This window comes from Dendrobates tinctorius, unplaced genomic scaffold, assembly GCF_039654945.1.
Source record: "Dendrobates tinctorius isolate UK_male_01 unplaced genomic scaffold, ASM3965494v1 ptg000034l, whole genome shotgun sequence".
Lineage (NCBI taxonomy): Eukaryota > Metazoa > Chordata > Amphibia > Anura > Dendrobatidae > Dendrobates > Dendrobates tinctorius.
In genome coordinates, this window is record NW_027361702.1 from 24,887,501 (window position 1) to 24,901,109 (window position 13,609).

Sequence of the window (13,609 nt, forward strand, 5' to 3'; positions counted from 1 at the left end):
CCCTCCTTTCGTGGTATGCATGGTCCCCTCACTCCCCTTTCGTGGTATGCATGGTCCCCTCACCCTCCTTTCGTGGTATGCATGGTCCCCTCACTCCTCTTTCATGGTATGCATGGTCCCCTCACCCTCCTTTCGTGGTATGCATGGTCCCTTCACCCTCATTTCATGGTATGCATGGTCCCCTCACTCCCCTTTCGTGGTATGCATGGTCCCGTCACCCTCCTTTCATGGTATGCATGGTCCCCTCACTCCCCTTTCGTGGTATGCATGGTCCCCTCACTCCCCTTTCGTGGTATGCATGGTCCTCTCACCCTCCTTTCGTGGTATGCATGGTCCCCTCACCCTCCTTTCGTGGAATGCATGATCTCCTCACTCCCCTTTCGTGGTATGCATGGTCCCCTCACCCCCCAATACTGGTATGCATGGTCCCCTCTCCCCCCTTTCCTGGTATGCATGGTCCCCCTCACCCCTATTAAACTACACACATACAAAAAAAAACATTTATACTCACCCTTCTTTCCTGTGCTCCAGCGCTGTCACAATCTGCTGGAGGCCGGGGGAGGAGTCTGGCGCCAGAGTACGCGCATGCCCATAGCGCTGTCCGGCGCCGTATTGCTGAAGACACACTGCAAATGTGTCTTCAGTAAAATGGTGCCGGATCGCACTATGCACATGCGCGTTTCCGGCTGCACTCCTGCCCCGGTCTCCGGCCGAAGAGAAGTGCCACGTCAACGCTCCTCCTGGTCAGGTAAGTATGTAAGTATGGCGTCGGAGATGGCGGTATACAGTGTGTACGGTACCGCCATCTCCGATGGCGGTACACACTCCTCACCGCTGGATGCCTCATTCTGTCTAGAGCCAGACTGCGCAGGCGTGTCGTGGTTGCGCAGTCTATAAAGGCTTCAGACAGAGTGACGCTTAGCCCGTTATATTATAGATAGAGAGAGAAGAGAGTACTGTGCAAAAATGTCAGGTAGTTATAGAAAAAATGCTCCAAAGTAGGAATGCTTTAAAAAAAATAGAAGTGTTAATATTTTATTTTCATCAACAAAATGAATGAACAAAAAGAAATCTAAATGGCATCAATATTTGCTATGATCGCCCTTTAACTTCCAAACATCATACATTTTTCTAGGTACTTGCACAAAGTTTTTAAGGGAACTCAGCAAAGAGTTTGTTCCAAACATCTTGGAGAACTGACCCCAGATCTTCTGTGTATGATGCTGTCTGGGATCGCAGGAAGAGATAGAAGGATCAACACAAGTGACATCTACAAAAGATCTGGGGCCAGGTCTCCAAGATGTTTGGTGCAACCTCCTGCCGAGTTCCTTTATAAATTCTGTACAAGTGCAAAGAAGAAATGATACTGCCAGCCATCAAATATTTAAAGCGACTTAGATTTCTCTTTTGTTAATTGACATTACATTTACTTTATTTTGTTAATTGATAAAAATGATCTATTAAGCCTGTGTGCACACAATGCGTTTTTGCTGCATTTTCTCAGAGCAGATTTGTCACTAAACTTAGAAAATAAAGAACCATACAGGATACCATATATACCAAAATGCCACAAGACAGCTAACCATGTGGTTAGGTTTCAGGCATACATGGGACGGACATTCCGAAATATTTCTTAGATCAAAAAACTTGGAGTACAAAGTCCAAATATCAATTAAAAGATATAAATTTATTGAACTCACAAAATGTCAAAAAAGTCGCAACATATACTAAATTACATACGCGTACATAACAAGGATATTATAGACAAATGTCACAAAAACAGGATCAGGTAGAAAAATTGGTACACATGACCTGACAGCCAGAATATTCGATATAATAAAGAGCTAAGTGCTAAAACATCCTATGGGAAGTATTGGGGTAACGATCAATATATTCAAAATATGTTCAATAAGTGCGCACATCAATCAAATAAGTACTAGATCAACTCAACACTAAGTGTGCTTACCCATCGTGAATGCTGTCAGGTCATGACCCACGTCACCACCGACGCGCGTTTCGCATCGCTTTCTCAAGGTGCGGTCAGGTCATGTGTTCAATTTTTCTACCTGATCCTGTTTTGTGACATTTGTCTATAATATCCATGTTATGTATGTAATTTAGTATACAGTATGTTGCGACTTTTTTGACATTTTGTAAGTTCAATACATTTATATCTTTTTATTGATATTTTGACTTTGTACTCCAAGTTTTTTGGTCTAAGATTGTGACAAAACTTGAAGGCTTTCCTGATGCCAGCAAAGTGAATGACAATCCTGGAATCTCTTATTCGTGATCTCCAAGATCACATCTGCAGCATTGTCTATTCTTTTAGGATTTCTGCTGAAGATATAACCCAAAGTAATGAGTGAGGAAAGCTCTGCACCAAAAACGCAAGTAAAAAAGCAGCAAAAAACGCGCGATGTAGAAATGGTGTGGACATTTCTGCACCAAATACTTAACTTGTGCACATAACCTAACACTTCTATTTTTTTTAACTATTCTTACTTTGCAGCATTTTTCCACGGAAATTAGAGTTGAGCGACTTTGGTCAGATCGGGTTTCATGAAACAAAATTTGTTTCAGATGAAACTGGTCCGACTAGGGCAAAAAAGGTCTGAGTTTCGTCCGAAACACGACCCCAATGCAAGTCAATGGGAAATAAAAGTCGGCATTGAGTGGATGAATGTCATCTCCTCAATGCCGACTTTTATTTCCCATTGACTTGCATTGGGGTCGGGTTTCGGACGAAACTCCGACCTTTTTTGCCCTAGTCGGACCAGTTTCATCTGAAACAAATTTTGTTTCATGAAACCCGATCCGACCAAAGTCGCTCAACTCTAACGGAAATTAATTGTAGAAATGTCATAGATACAATATGTAAGCAAACATTGAATCTATGACAATGACTCATATTGCTATTCTCTTTCTGCTTTCTACACGACTCCGTCTCCAGCAGAATATTTTATTTGCTCACAGCAGAAACACTGGGACTAAGCTTATTTTAATAACTGTATCAAAAGTAAATGAACCCCATACCAAGCTATAAAGTAAGCTGGCCTGCTTTACTAAGGGAAATTCACTTTAATCCTCGCCAGGTATGCCTTGAAGTGGTGATAATCTGCACAGCTATGCATTGCACCTTCACAATGAATACACACATTGTACTTTTATTAGGTGGGGCATGGAATCGGCCTTACGTCAGTCTGTGGAACGGGACATGAACTCACTGCGAAAAGCAAAGGAAGATCATGTGGTTATAAATGACAGCCTGAGAGCGGACGTAGAGAGCCTGCAGAGCGAGCTGCTGACCGTACAGAGCGACCACAAGCAGGTGCCATTAATCATTCACTAAGAAGCATTCCATCTTCTGCTATGGCTAACCGGAGGAGGAACTGTTAACAAGCAACCATCATTTTCATTTTCATTTCATAAATCAATTGAACACACGAAAAGTAGTAACTGTGTATTATATATTAGAAATCTGCTTCTTTCTCCTCCTGGACTTGATTTATCCCATTTCTGAGATAGAAGGTGACAGTTGGTGCTTATGAGATTCTATGACGAGGGGAGGTGCCTGCAGCTAGCTCCTCCCCTCTCCATAGAATGTTTTAAGCACCGTCATTTTCTGTCTCCGATTTTATCCATAAACTGAAAATGAAAGATAAATCCAGGAGGAGACAGATTTGTCTGATAAAATACATTACAAAGTTTCTTATTTTCATGTGCACTATTGAATTATGAAATAATTACTTTTGTAATATCTTCTGGAGCAAAAAAATAAGTTTGAAGAGAATGCAGAACTTTGTACATCCTATTACCCAAGTCACAGTTACATATCCGGACAGCTCACTGACTCATAGAGTTTAACTGAACCATTCACACGTGCAGTTTTCTTTTTTTAAATCGATTCATGAGTCCGTTCTGTCAAACTCAACGCGCACATCCCATTTTCATTGGTTTTTGGGGACCAGACGCAGCCAGTCTAACCTATGGGGAACTGTCAAAAATAAATGAAAAAACCGGAAAACAGCCTTTTTCCATCTGTTATTAAATGACCGACTCCTAAGAGTCAATGGAAATAAAAAGTTCAGACAGTTCTCCTGTTTCAGTTTTATATATAAATGGATGTAAAAAGTATGTAAAACCGGAGAAAAATTTTCGATCCACCAAACTAAACATTCAGAAAAGAACATACCAGTCTGGCAACTGTCCTGACCTTTATGCTCTCTTACTTGCCATCCCCTCTTTTTTGAGTGGGCCATTCATTTTCATTATTATTCTACAAGCACTATAGTTGCAGGAACATCCCTTCCCTCACATCCCAGCATGCATTTATTCCTTCCATTCTCCAATGTTCTGCCTGATTTGAGCAGAAAGCCAACCTCTTTTTTACCTGTATGTAGCTGTACAGACAGGAGAGCAAGAGCAGATTAATAAAGACCTACCCCCATTTCCTAGAGATGGATTACACTTTACAACAGGCAGTATGCAGCAAGTTAGATAGAAGGGAGATATCTACTGGCCAGCACTTTAGAGTGTTTTTTATGGGAGGGGTAAAATATCATTTTAAGTAAAATTATTTGCTGATCAGCTACTTGTCTATGGAATGTGACCAAGTTGTCTGGTCTGCAATGAGCTTCTATATCATCCTAATGGCAGGTGCAGGAACATACAGTTTTAGCAGATAAAGGGTATCCACTGTCATTTTATACCTTCTGGGCCACACTCATAATAAAAAGCTGAGAAGGCTCTGTCATTACAGAAGAGGCCATACATGGTAAGAAACCTGTCAATCAAGCTGAGCCAGACAGGGAAAAGCCGCCTAGCAGGCTTTTCTCCCCCTGGCCGGCTGGGTTGTTTCATCTGTTTTATCTGAAATGCTGTAGCCAATGGTTTTGCCAGACTGAAAAGGTAGACAAGTTGCCTTTACATCTACAACTATACAATCCATTTGGATCTCTGTATCAGAAAAATGGCTACATTATTTATGAGACAATAATTAATTAGCATGGCGCACTGGACGTATATATGACACAAGCTTCTCATGACTTTGGGGAAGATCTCTAGAAGGCTTAAATTGACTTATATAGCATATGACCTGACATACATTGTGTCCCACAGGATCTTGCCGCTCTCAGGGACAAACTCGAAAGAGCAAAAGTTGAAGTTGCTGTTGATGCAGTTCAGGGACCCGATCTCACGTCCATCTTGTCTGAAATTCGTGCGCAGTATGAGGCTATAATAAAGAAAAATAAGGAGGATGCAGATGCTCTGTTCCAAACCCAGGTAGGATTTATACACATATGAGGTTAGAAAAGGATGGCACCCCCCAGTGCAGCTTGTGAATGGCCGCTGTGGCCATGTGTCTAGTATAATATATCATCGTGCTGTTCCTGTGGAATGTAAGTCTGTCATTTGTTTTGCAGTATGAAGCCGTAAACCTACAAATCTCAAAAGACGATGAAGACATTAGGAGAGCACAAGATGAAGTACGAGAGAAGCGGACCATGTTACAGGGACTGCAGCTGGAACTAGAGACTGCTGGAAGTCAGGTAAATATCAGGGGTATATATACACTCACTGGCCACTTTATTAGGTACACCATGCTAGTAACGGGTTGGACCCCCTTTTGCCTTCAGAACTGCCTCAATTCTTCGTGGCAGAGATTCAACAAGGTGCTGGAAGCATTCCTCAGAGATTTTGGACCATATTGACATGATGGCATCACACAGTTGGCGCAGATTTGTCGGCTGCACATCCCTGATGCGAATCTCCCGTTCCACCACATCCCAAAGATGCTCTATTGGATTGAGATCTGGTGACTGAGGAGGCCATTTGAGTACAGTGAACTCATTGTCATGTTCAAGAAACCAATCTGAGATGATTCGAGCTTTATGACATGGCGCATTATCCTGCTGAAAGTAGCCATCAGATGTTGGGTACATTGTGGTCATAAAGGGATGGACATGGTCAGCAACAATACTCAGGTAGGCTGTGGCGTTGCAACGATGCTCAATTGGTACCAAGGGGCCCAAAGAGTGCCAAGAAAAAATTCCCCACACCATGACACCACCACCACCAGCCTGAACCGTTGATACAAGGCAGGATGGATCCATGCTTTCATGTTGTTTACGCCAAATTCTGACCCTACCATCCGAATGTCGCAGCAGAAATCGAGACTCATCAGACCAGGCAACGTTTTTCCAATCTTCTACTGTCCAATTTCGATGAGCTTGTGCAAATTGTAGCCTCAGTTTCCTGTTCTTAGCTGAGAGGAGTGGTACCCGGTGTGGTCTTCTGCTGCTGTAGCCCATCTGCCTCAAAGTTCGACGCACTGTGCGTTCAGAGATGCTCTTCTGCCTACCTTGGTTGTAACGGGTGGCAATTTGAGTCACTGTTGCCTTTCTATCAGCTCGAACCAGTCTGCCCATTCTCCTCTGACCTCTGGCATCAACAAGGCATTTCCGGCCACAGAACTGCCGCTCACTGGATTTTTTTTCTTTTTCGGACCATTCTCTGTAAACCCTAGAGATGGTTGTGCGTGAAAATCCCAGTAGATCAGCAGTTTCTGAAATACTCAGACCAGCCCTTCTGGCACCAACAATCATGCCACGTTCAAAGGCACTCAAATCACCTTTCTTCCCCATACTGATGCTCGGTTTGAACTGCAGGAGATTGTCTTGACCATGTCTACATGCCTAAATGCACTGAGTTGCCGCCATGTGATTGGCAGATTAGAAATTAAGTCTTAACACACAGTTGGACAGGTGTACCTAATAAAGTGGCCAGTGAGTGTATATTTACTGTATATATGTACTGTGTGTGTGTGTGTATATATATATATATATATATATATATATATATATATATATATCTATAGTAGCAGAGCCTGGTAGGCAAACCTTTTGTCCTAGCACTGCAGGTCTTGATTAGATGCACCTGCCTAGCTTTTTACTAGTACCAGGGCCTGTGTTCACTAAATGTGTAAGTTTGCTAGATGTTGAGCAGAGTTGAGTGAGCTGCTGGGGAGTGACCACCCAAAATGTTGGCTGTAGCTGATAGAGACATGCTGGGGTCTCTCTCTGAGTAGAGACTAAACAGGTCAGCTAGGAAAGCTGAGCAGTCTGTGTTGGAGCTGCAGAGTAACATGTGTAAGCTGCAGCCTGGTCAGTATGAACTATCAATGAAGATGAACTTTACTGTACTGTTTGGAGCTAGAAGCTGCTGGTGCTCAGGTGATACGTCAAATAGTAGGACCTGTTCTTTATGTGTAGTTTTCTGCAGAACAAAAGACTGTAATCTGATTGGGTGAGCCCCCACTATATGTGCCTGCTGAATGAGCTGTTTATTTGCTGTGATACCTTTGTGCCCAGAACAGGCTGTTTTTGAATCACATGGAGTTAGTAGGAGGCACCTGGAGTTAGTAGGAGGCACCTAGGGTCAGTCCAGAGCTGGTTAGGTGACAGGGCCAGCTGTGGACTGCCCTTGTAAGAGCAGGAGCTTTGGGGACCAGGGTCAGTCTAAAACCTAGGGACTGACAGGGAAAAGGCTGGACTCCAGGCTCTCTTCTTTTCGCTATAGGACTCCAGGCTCTCTTCTTTTCGCTATAGGAGAGAATATTGATATGAAGGACAACCACAACAAATGGTGAGAATGTTCCTTTTTCTCCTTAAATGTGATTATCAGATTTGATTGTTTTTCCCATTTGGGACTAGTCTCTTTTTGAATGTGGTGGAGGAGATAGTCTATTGATGTATATGGTGAAATAACTAAAATCTGTATTTTCTCTTGAATTGATCTTCCCTGACAGAGAGCAATTGACATATTATATCTCCTAAACAGGGAGTGAGGTCATTAGCTATTTTTAAAGGATTTAGTTTTGTGTGGGGAATATTTACACATGCTTTTATGGAGGTACTATGAAGAGGAGGATGAATGAACTCACGGAGATCAACATCCGACACTGCGGAGACACCATCACGTGTGGTTTCCTTCATTGGAGACTGCCCTTCCCGTGGTTGTTCCTTCCCGGGCAAAGACCTGGCTGGTCATTGCTTGCGTTGAGAAACACGTGATGGTGTCTCCGCGGCTTCTGTTTTGCATGTTTTACATATTTCCCATAAGGGATGGGGGCGATGAGAAACACGTGATGGTGTCTCCGCAGTGTCGGATGTTGATCTCCGTGAGTTCATTCATCCTCCTCTTCATAGTCTTTTTACTAGGCATTGCTCCAACAGCCAGTTTCCTACTCCACACTGATGAGGGACAATACCCCGAAACAGCTGTATGTGGATGGATACCATGTTTTGGCATAGGTGGTTTCCTTCATTGGAGACTGCCCTTCCCGTGGTTGTTCCTTCCTGGGCAAAGACCTGGCTGGTCATTGCTTGCGTTGAGAAACACGTGATGGTGTCTCCGCGGCTTCTGTTTTGCACGTTTTTTATGGAGGTACTAACCTCTTCTTAAAATTAACTATTAAATGTTAAGTTTAAAAAAAAAACACTTTTTCTGGCTAGGAATACTACAAAGTAACACATTATTCCACATCTCACAAGACCTTATAATTAGAGATGGGCGAACTTGTTTGGAAAACGTTCAACAATCTCAAATTTGGCACAAATGTGGCACATTCGGATTCATGTTCGGATATTTTTCCAAAAAGTTGGCCAAACTTTGGTAAATGGCCAAGTTCACTATGATTTTCAGATGTCAGTGTTTCTAGTAGCAGCACGTCCCGCAACCGTGCACAATGGTGACACATGGATAACATCCCTGTGTCAGTGTGACACTTACCAACGCCAGGGACTCAGCGGTACTGTTCGCGCTCTTCCATGGTGCTGAAGTGAAGACAGCTCACAGCACTGTCCCTTGCTTGTGCTGTAATCAGCACTAGCAGGGGACAATGTTGAGAGTTGTATTCAAGTGTTAACAACGAGAGCAGGTGGCGGCTGATGGGAGTATTCATCAGCCACCACCTGAGCTATAAATAAATATTTTAAAAAATGACCTGAGGTTCCCCTGTATTTTTCATACCTAGCAAGGCAAAACTGACAGCTGCAGGCTGCAACCCTCAGCTGTCAGCTTCTGCAAGGCTGGTTATCAAGAATAGAGCGGTCTCCACGCCGTATTTTTTAATTATTATTATTTATTATTATAGCACCATTTATTCCATGGGGCTTTACATGTGAAAAGGGGTATACATAATTAAAACGAGTAAAGTAATCTTAAACAATACAAGTCACAACTGGCACAGGAGGAGAGAGGACCCTGCCCATGAGGGCTCACAAACTACCAGGGATGAGTGATGATACATAAAGAGCTGGTCATGCAGTGGCTTGGTCGATCGGTGGTTACTGCAGGTTGTAGGTAGGTCTTCAGGTTCTTTTTGAAGGTTTCCATGGTAGGCGAGAGTCTGATATGTTGTGGTAGAGAGCTCCAGAGTAGGGGTGATGCACAGTAGAAATCTTGTACTTGTTTATGTGAAGATGAGATAAGAGGGGAGTAGAGAAGGAGATCTGTTGTGAACTCCCTTGCTCGGATTTCTGAGCCGAAGCTCCCTCTGCTCCCTCTGGTGGTTACTGAGAGTAGTGGAGCTGGCCAGGTGGATGGAGGTTCTCCACCTGACAATGATAATTGGGAATCTGGGATTGCTGGCTGGGAGCATATAATGGAGCTGGCTGCTCTTGATGGTTGCTGATTTTTTCCACTGAGCATTTGGAGCTCTTTTGTCCCCTGCCTGATCTGCGTGTTCAGCTAAGTGATTCTTTTGCTAATCCTTTGCATCTAATCTGGTTGTGTCTTTTTTTGCTTTCTGTTTTGTTGCTAGGGTTCAGCGTGCTCCCTGCTGGGGGAAGCGCTGGGCCCTGCTTCATAAGTTGCAGCTTGTTAAGTCCCCTGTTATGTTAGTATCTTTTTGCTTGCTTCCAGTTTATACCAGAGTGCTGATCTAGCGGGGGGTGAGATCGTGTGATCTCAGGTTTTTTTTGTATATCTGAAGTGTTGGACTTTTTCAGGGTTTTGTGTGTGATTGCAGACAGTATTTTTTTCTGTCCTGTCTAGACAGCTTGGGCCCCACCGTTTGCTCAGTCTGTTCTCTGCCTGTGTTTGTGTCTCATCTTGTCTCACCAACAATATATGTTTGGGGGCTGTCTATTAATTTGGTGATCTGCTCCGGGGCAGTTTAGATTTCATCTTTCTGTCTTTAGGCTTAGTTAGTCCTCCGGCTGTGACGAAGTGTCTAGGGCATCGTATGAACGCTCCACGGCTACTGCTAGTTGTGCGAATAGGATCAGGGGTCTGCAATCCGCTTAGTTACCAACCTCTCTCGTCTTCTGGTGGCTTAGCCTGTTCCTGCCATCCTCCTTGGTGACCCTTCATAACAGAGATCTTGTGAGGATCGGAGGTTGCATGCAGGTAAGTACAGGGAGACGAGGACAGAGGTGTATGAAGGGGACAGGTTGTGGATGGCTTTGTATGCCATGGTTAGGGTTTTGAACTGGAGACTTTGGGTAATGAGGAGCCAGTGCAGGGAATGACAGAGAGAGGCCGGGTTACAGCGGAGGGGACAGGTGGATTAGTCGAGTAGCAGAGTTTAGAATAGATTGGAGGGGTGTGAGAGTGTTAGAGGGGAGGCCACAGAGCACGAGGTTACAATAGTCAAGGCAGGAGATGATGAGGGCATGGACTAGGCTTTTGCAGATTCTTGGTTGAGTTATGTACGGATCCATGAAATATTTTTGAGTTGAAGTCGGCAGGAGGTGGAAAGAGCTTGGATATGTGGTTTGAAAGAGAGATCGGTGTCAAGGATAACACAAAGGCAGCGAGCATGTGGGACTGGGGAGAGTGGGCAGCCATTTACTTTAATGAATAGGTCCGCTGGGGGGGGGGCGGTCGAGTGAGATGGGGGAAAGATGATGAATTCTGTTTTGTCCATATTAAGTTTTAGAAATCTAGCAGAGAAGAATGATGAAATAGCAGGCAGACATTGTGGGATTCTGGTTAGTAGGGAGGTAATATCTGGTCCAGAGATGTAGGTCTGTGTGTCATCAGCATAGAGGTGATACCGAAAGCCGTGAGATTCTATGAGTTGTCCGAAGCCGAAGGTGTAAATGGAGAAGAGCAGGGGCCCTAGGACTTAAACTTGCGGGACTCCGACAGATAGGGGGCGAGGTGAGGAGTTGGATTGTGAGTGGGAGACAGTGAATGTCCGGTCTGCTAGGTATGACGAGGTCCAAGGTAGGGCCTAGTCTTTGATGCCAAGAGATGAGAGGGTCTGTAGTAATAGTAATTTAAATAAATAATTAAAAAAAACGGCATGGGGTCCCCCTCATTTTTGATAACCAGCCAAGTTAAATCTGACAGCTATAGGCTGGTATTCTCAGGCTGTTAGGAGCCATGAATAGTGCCCCCCAAGTCTAAAAATACCAGCCCTCAGCCACCCCAGATAAGGCACATCTATTAGATAAGCCAATTCCTTGGCAGGCTCTTCCTACTTGACTTGTGGCGGTGGCAAGTGGGGTTCATATTTGTGGGGTTGATATCACCTTTGTATTGTCCAGTAACATCAAGCCCACAACTTAGTAATATGGAGAGGTGTCTATAAGACGCCTATCCATTACTAACCCCATAGCCATATTGTAAATAAACACACAGCCAGAATAAAGTCCTTTAACTGAAAGAATGACACAGACGCCTTTAATGAATCTAAATTAAACCATACTGACATCATCGCCATTTCACTGAAGCCCTTGTCTCCTGTAATAAAACAAAAATAAAAAACAACCATATCCCTCACCTGAAAGTTGTTCTGTCTAACATCGTAATCCATGTCTGTGAATAAACAGTTTTCAACCTGGACAGTGCCAAGATTCAACCGTCCAGGCTGAGAACCATTGAGGAATGAGCTGCGGCGAGTGAAGCATCAGTGACTAGCGGAGATGTCATCGAGGTTACCGCTGGTCACTGAGGCTGCGTTCCCGGCAGGGCACCCGAACTGCGTAATCTTACTGTCTTTGCTTGAGATGGAATACTCTTGACAACAGGCAGTAAACATCAAGTTACATAGTAGGGAGAGGTATGTGAGACGACAGATCATATACAAATAAAATCAGATATTACATAGTAACACATTATTCCACGATTCACAAGAGCTTACAATCATTCCAAAATATCGGCACCTGACTATTATACAGAAATGAGTGGTGCTACCCATCAGCTTGTCAGCAGAGGCTTTTGCAGAACATTTCTCCTCCTGTGCCATTCATTGCTTGACTGCTCTTGAGTAGTCCTGGCTTCAATATGGTGTAGAACTTCCTTTACCTTTCTTTCCAGTCTGCATTGCACCTAATATTGTCCAATGACTTACCTACACAAAACCTGCATGATCTTGCTGCCTTCATACTTCATAAGTTAAAATTTCCTTTCGGTGCACATTCCAGTGTCATGTACAGTAGTACAGTAGATTCTGTTTTGTGTGCTCATTCTAATTTACAATCCCCTCTTTTTGACTGGTCAGTTGTTCTTCTACATCACTATTCTGCCAACACTATAGGTTCAGGGACATCCCTTCTCTCACATCCCACCAGGCATTGCTACTGCCATTTTCTAATGTCCTGCCTGTTTTGAACTGAAGGCCCACTTCTCTGCTGATTGTATGCAGTTCTGCAGACAGGAGCAGAGGGAGATAAACTTTTTTCCTGCAAAAAAGCGGAGCGTGCAGCTCCATGTAGAATCATAGAATCGTAGAGTTGGAAGGGACCTCCTGGGCCATCTGGTCAAACCCCCTGCTCAAAGCAGGGTTCGCTAAATCATCCCAGTCAGATGTCTGTCCAGCCACTGTTTGAAGACTTCCATTGAAGGAGAACTCACCACTTCTCGTGGCAGCCTGTTCCACTCATTGATCACTCTGTCAAAAAGTTTTTTCTAATATCTAATCTGTGTCTCCTCCCATTCAGTTTCATCCCATTGCTTCTAGTCTTTCCTTGTGCAAATGAGAATAAATGAGAATGTATTGCTATGCGGCCGCACGCTTCGATCCGAGTTCCAGCGGCAGTGCCGGTTATTAACATGCGAGACTCGGCCGTGTTTCCGCATGTGTGATCCCGGCCTAAGATGGATTAACTTGACAACAGGCAGTGGACAACAAGTTTGACACGGAAGGAAACACTTTGAGTCCGATACTGTGAAGTGATTCTTTATGGGTCAGAGATTGATGCTCAAAATTACTGCATTTTTTGGTGACCTCGAAATTCTGATGATTTCCAGCTATTTATATGGGACTATTCCACAAATGATGAGTTTACACTTGACTATTTTTTGCTGCTGTTTTTGATGTCTTCTCTTTCTATACTATCCAATTGAGGCTAAGATGACTACATTTTATTGCAGGTGAATGCACTAAAGCGAGACCTTGATGAAACGGAACTGCGGTATAAAAAAGAACTGGAAAGACTTCAGGGCAGTATAAGAGGAGTGGAGCAGGAGCTGTCTGACTTACTAAAGACCATACAAAACAATAAATTGGAATATGAGGCGCTGTGGAAGATTAAGGAAACTCTGGAAGCCGAAATTGCGGAATACAGACGTCTGCTGGATGGAGAGTGAGTGTCCG

General features: G+C 43.8%; 1 protein-coding gene across 4 annotated transcripts in view; it reads left to right on the top strand.

Annotated features, from left to right (window-relative positions):
- Positions 1-13,609, top strand: part of LOC141087572 (keratin, type I cytoskeletal 18-B-like) — a 47,454-nt gene that overhangs the window by 29,486 nt on the left and 4,359 nt on the right. For all 4 annotated transcript variants that reach the window (XM_073573170.1, XM_073573169.1, XM_073573168.1 and 1 more), the window contains 4 exons: positions 3,175-3,331; positions 5,122-5,286; positions 5,427-5,552; positions 13,387-13,598. In XM_073573170.1, coding sequence (XP_073429271.1) covers positions 3,175-3,331; positions 5,122-5,286; positions 5,427-5,552; positions 13,387-13,598 — 660 coding nt within the window. The remainder of the gene's footprint in view (positions 1-3,174; positions 3,332-5,121; positions 5,287-5,426; positions 5,553-13,386; positions 13,599-13,609) is intronic.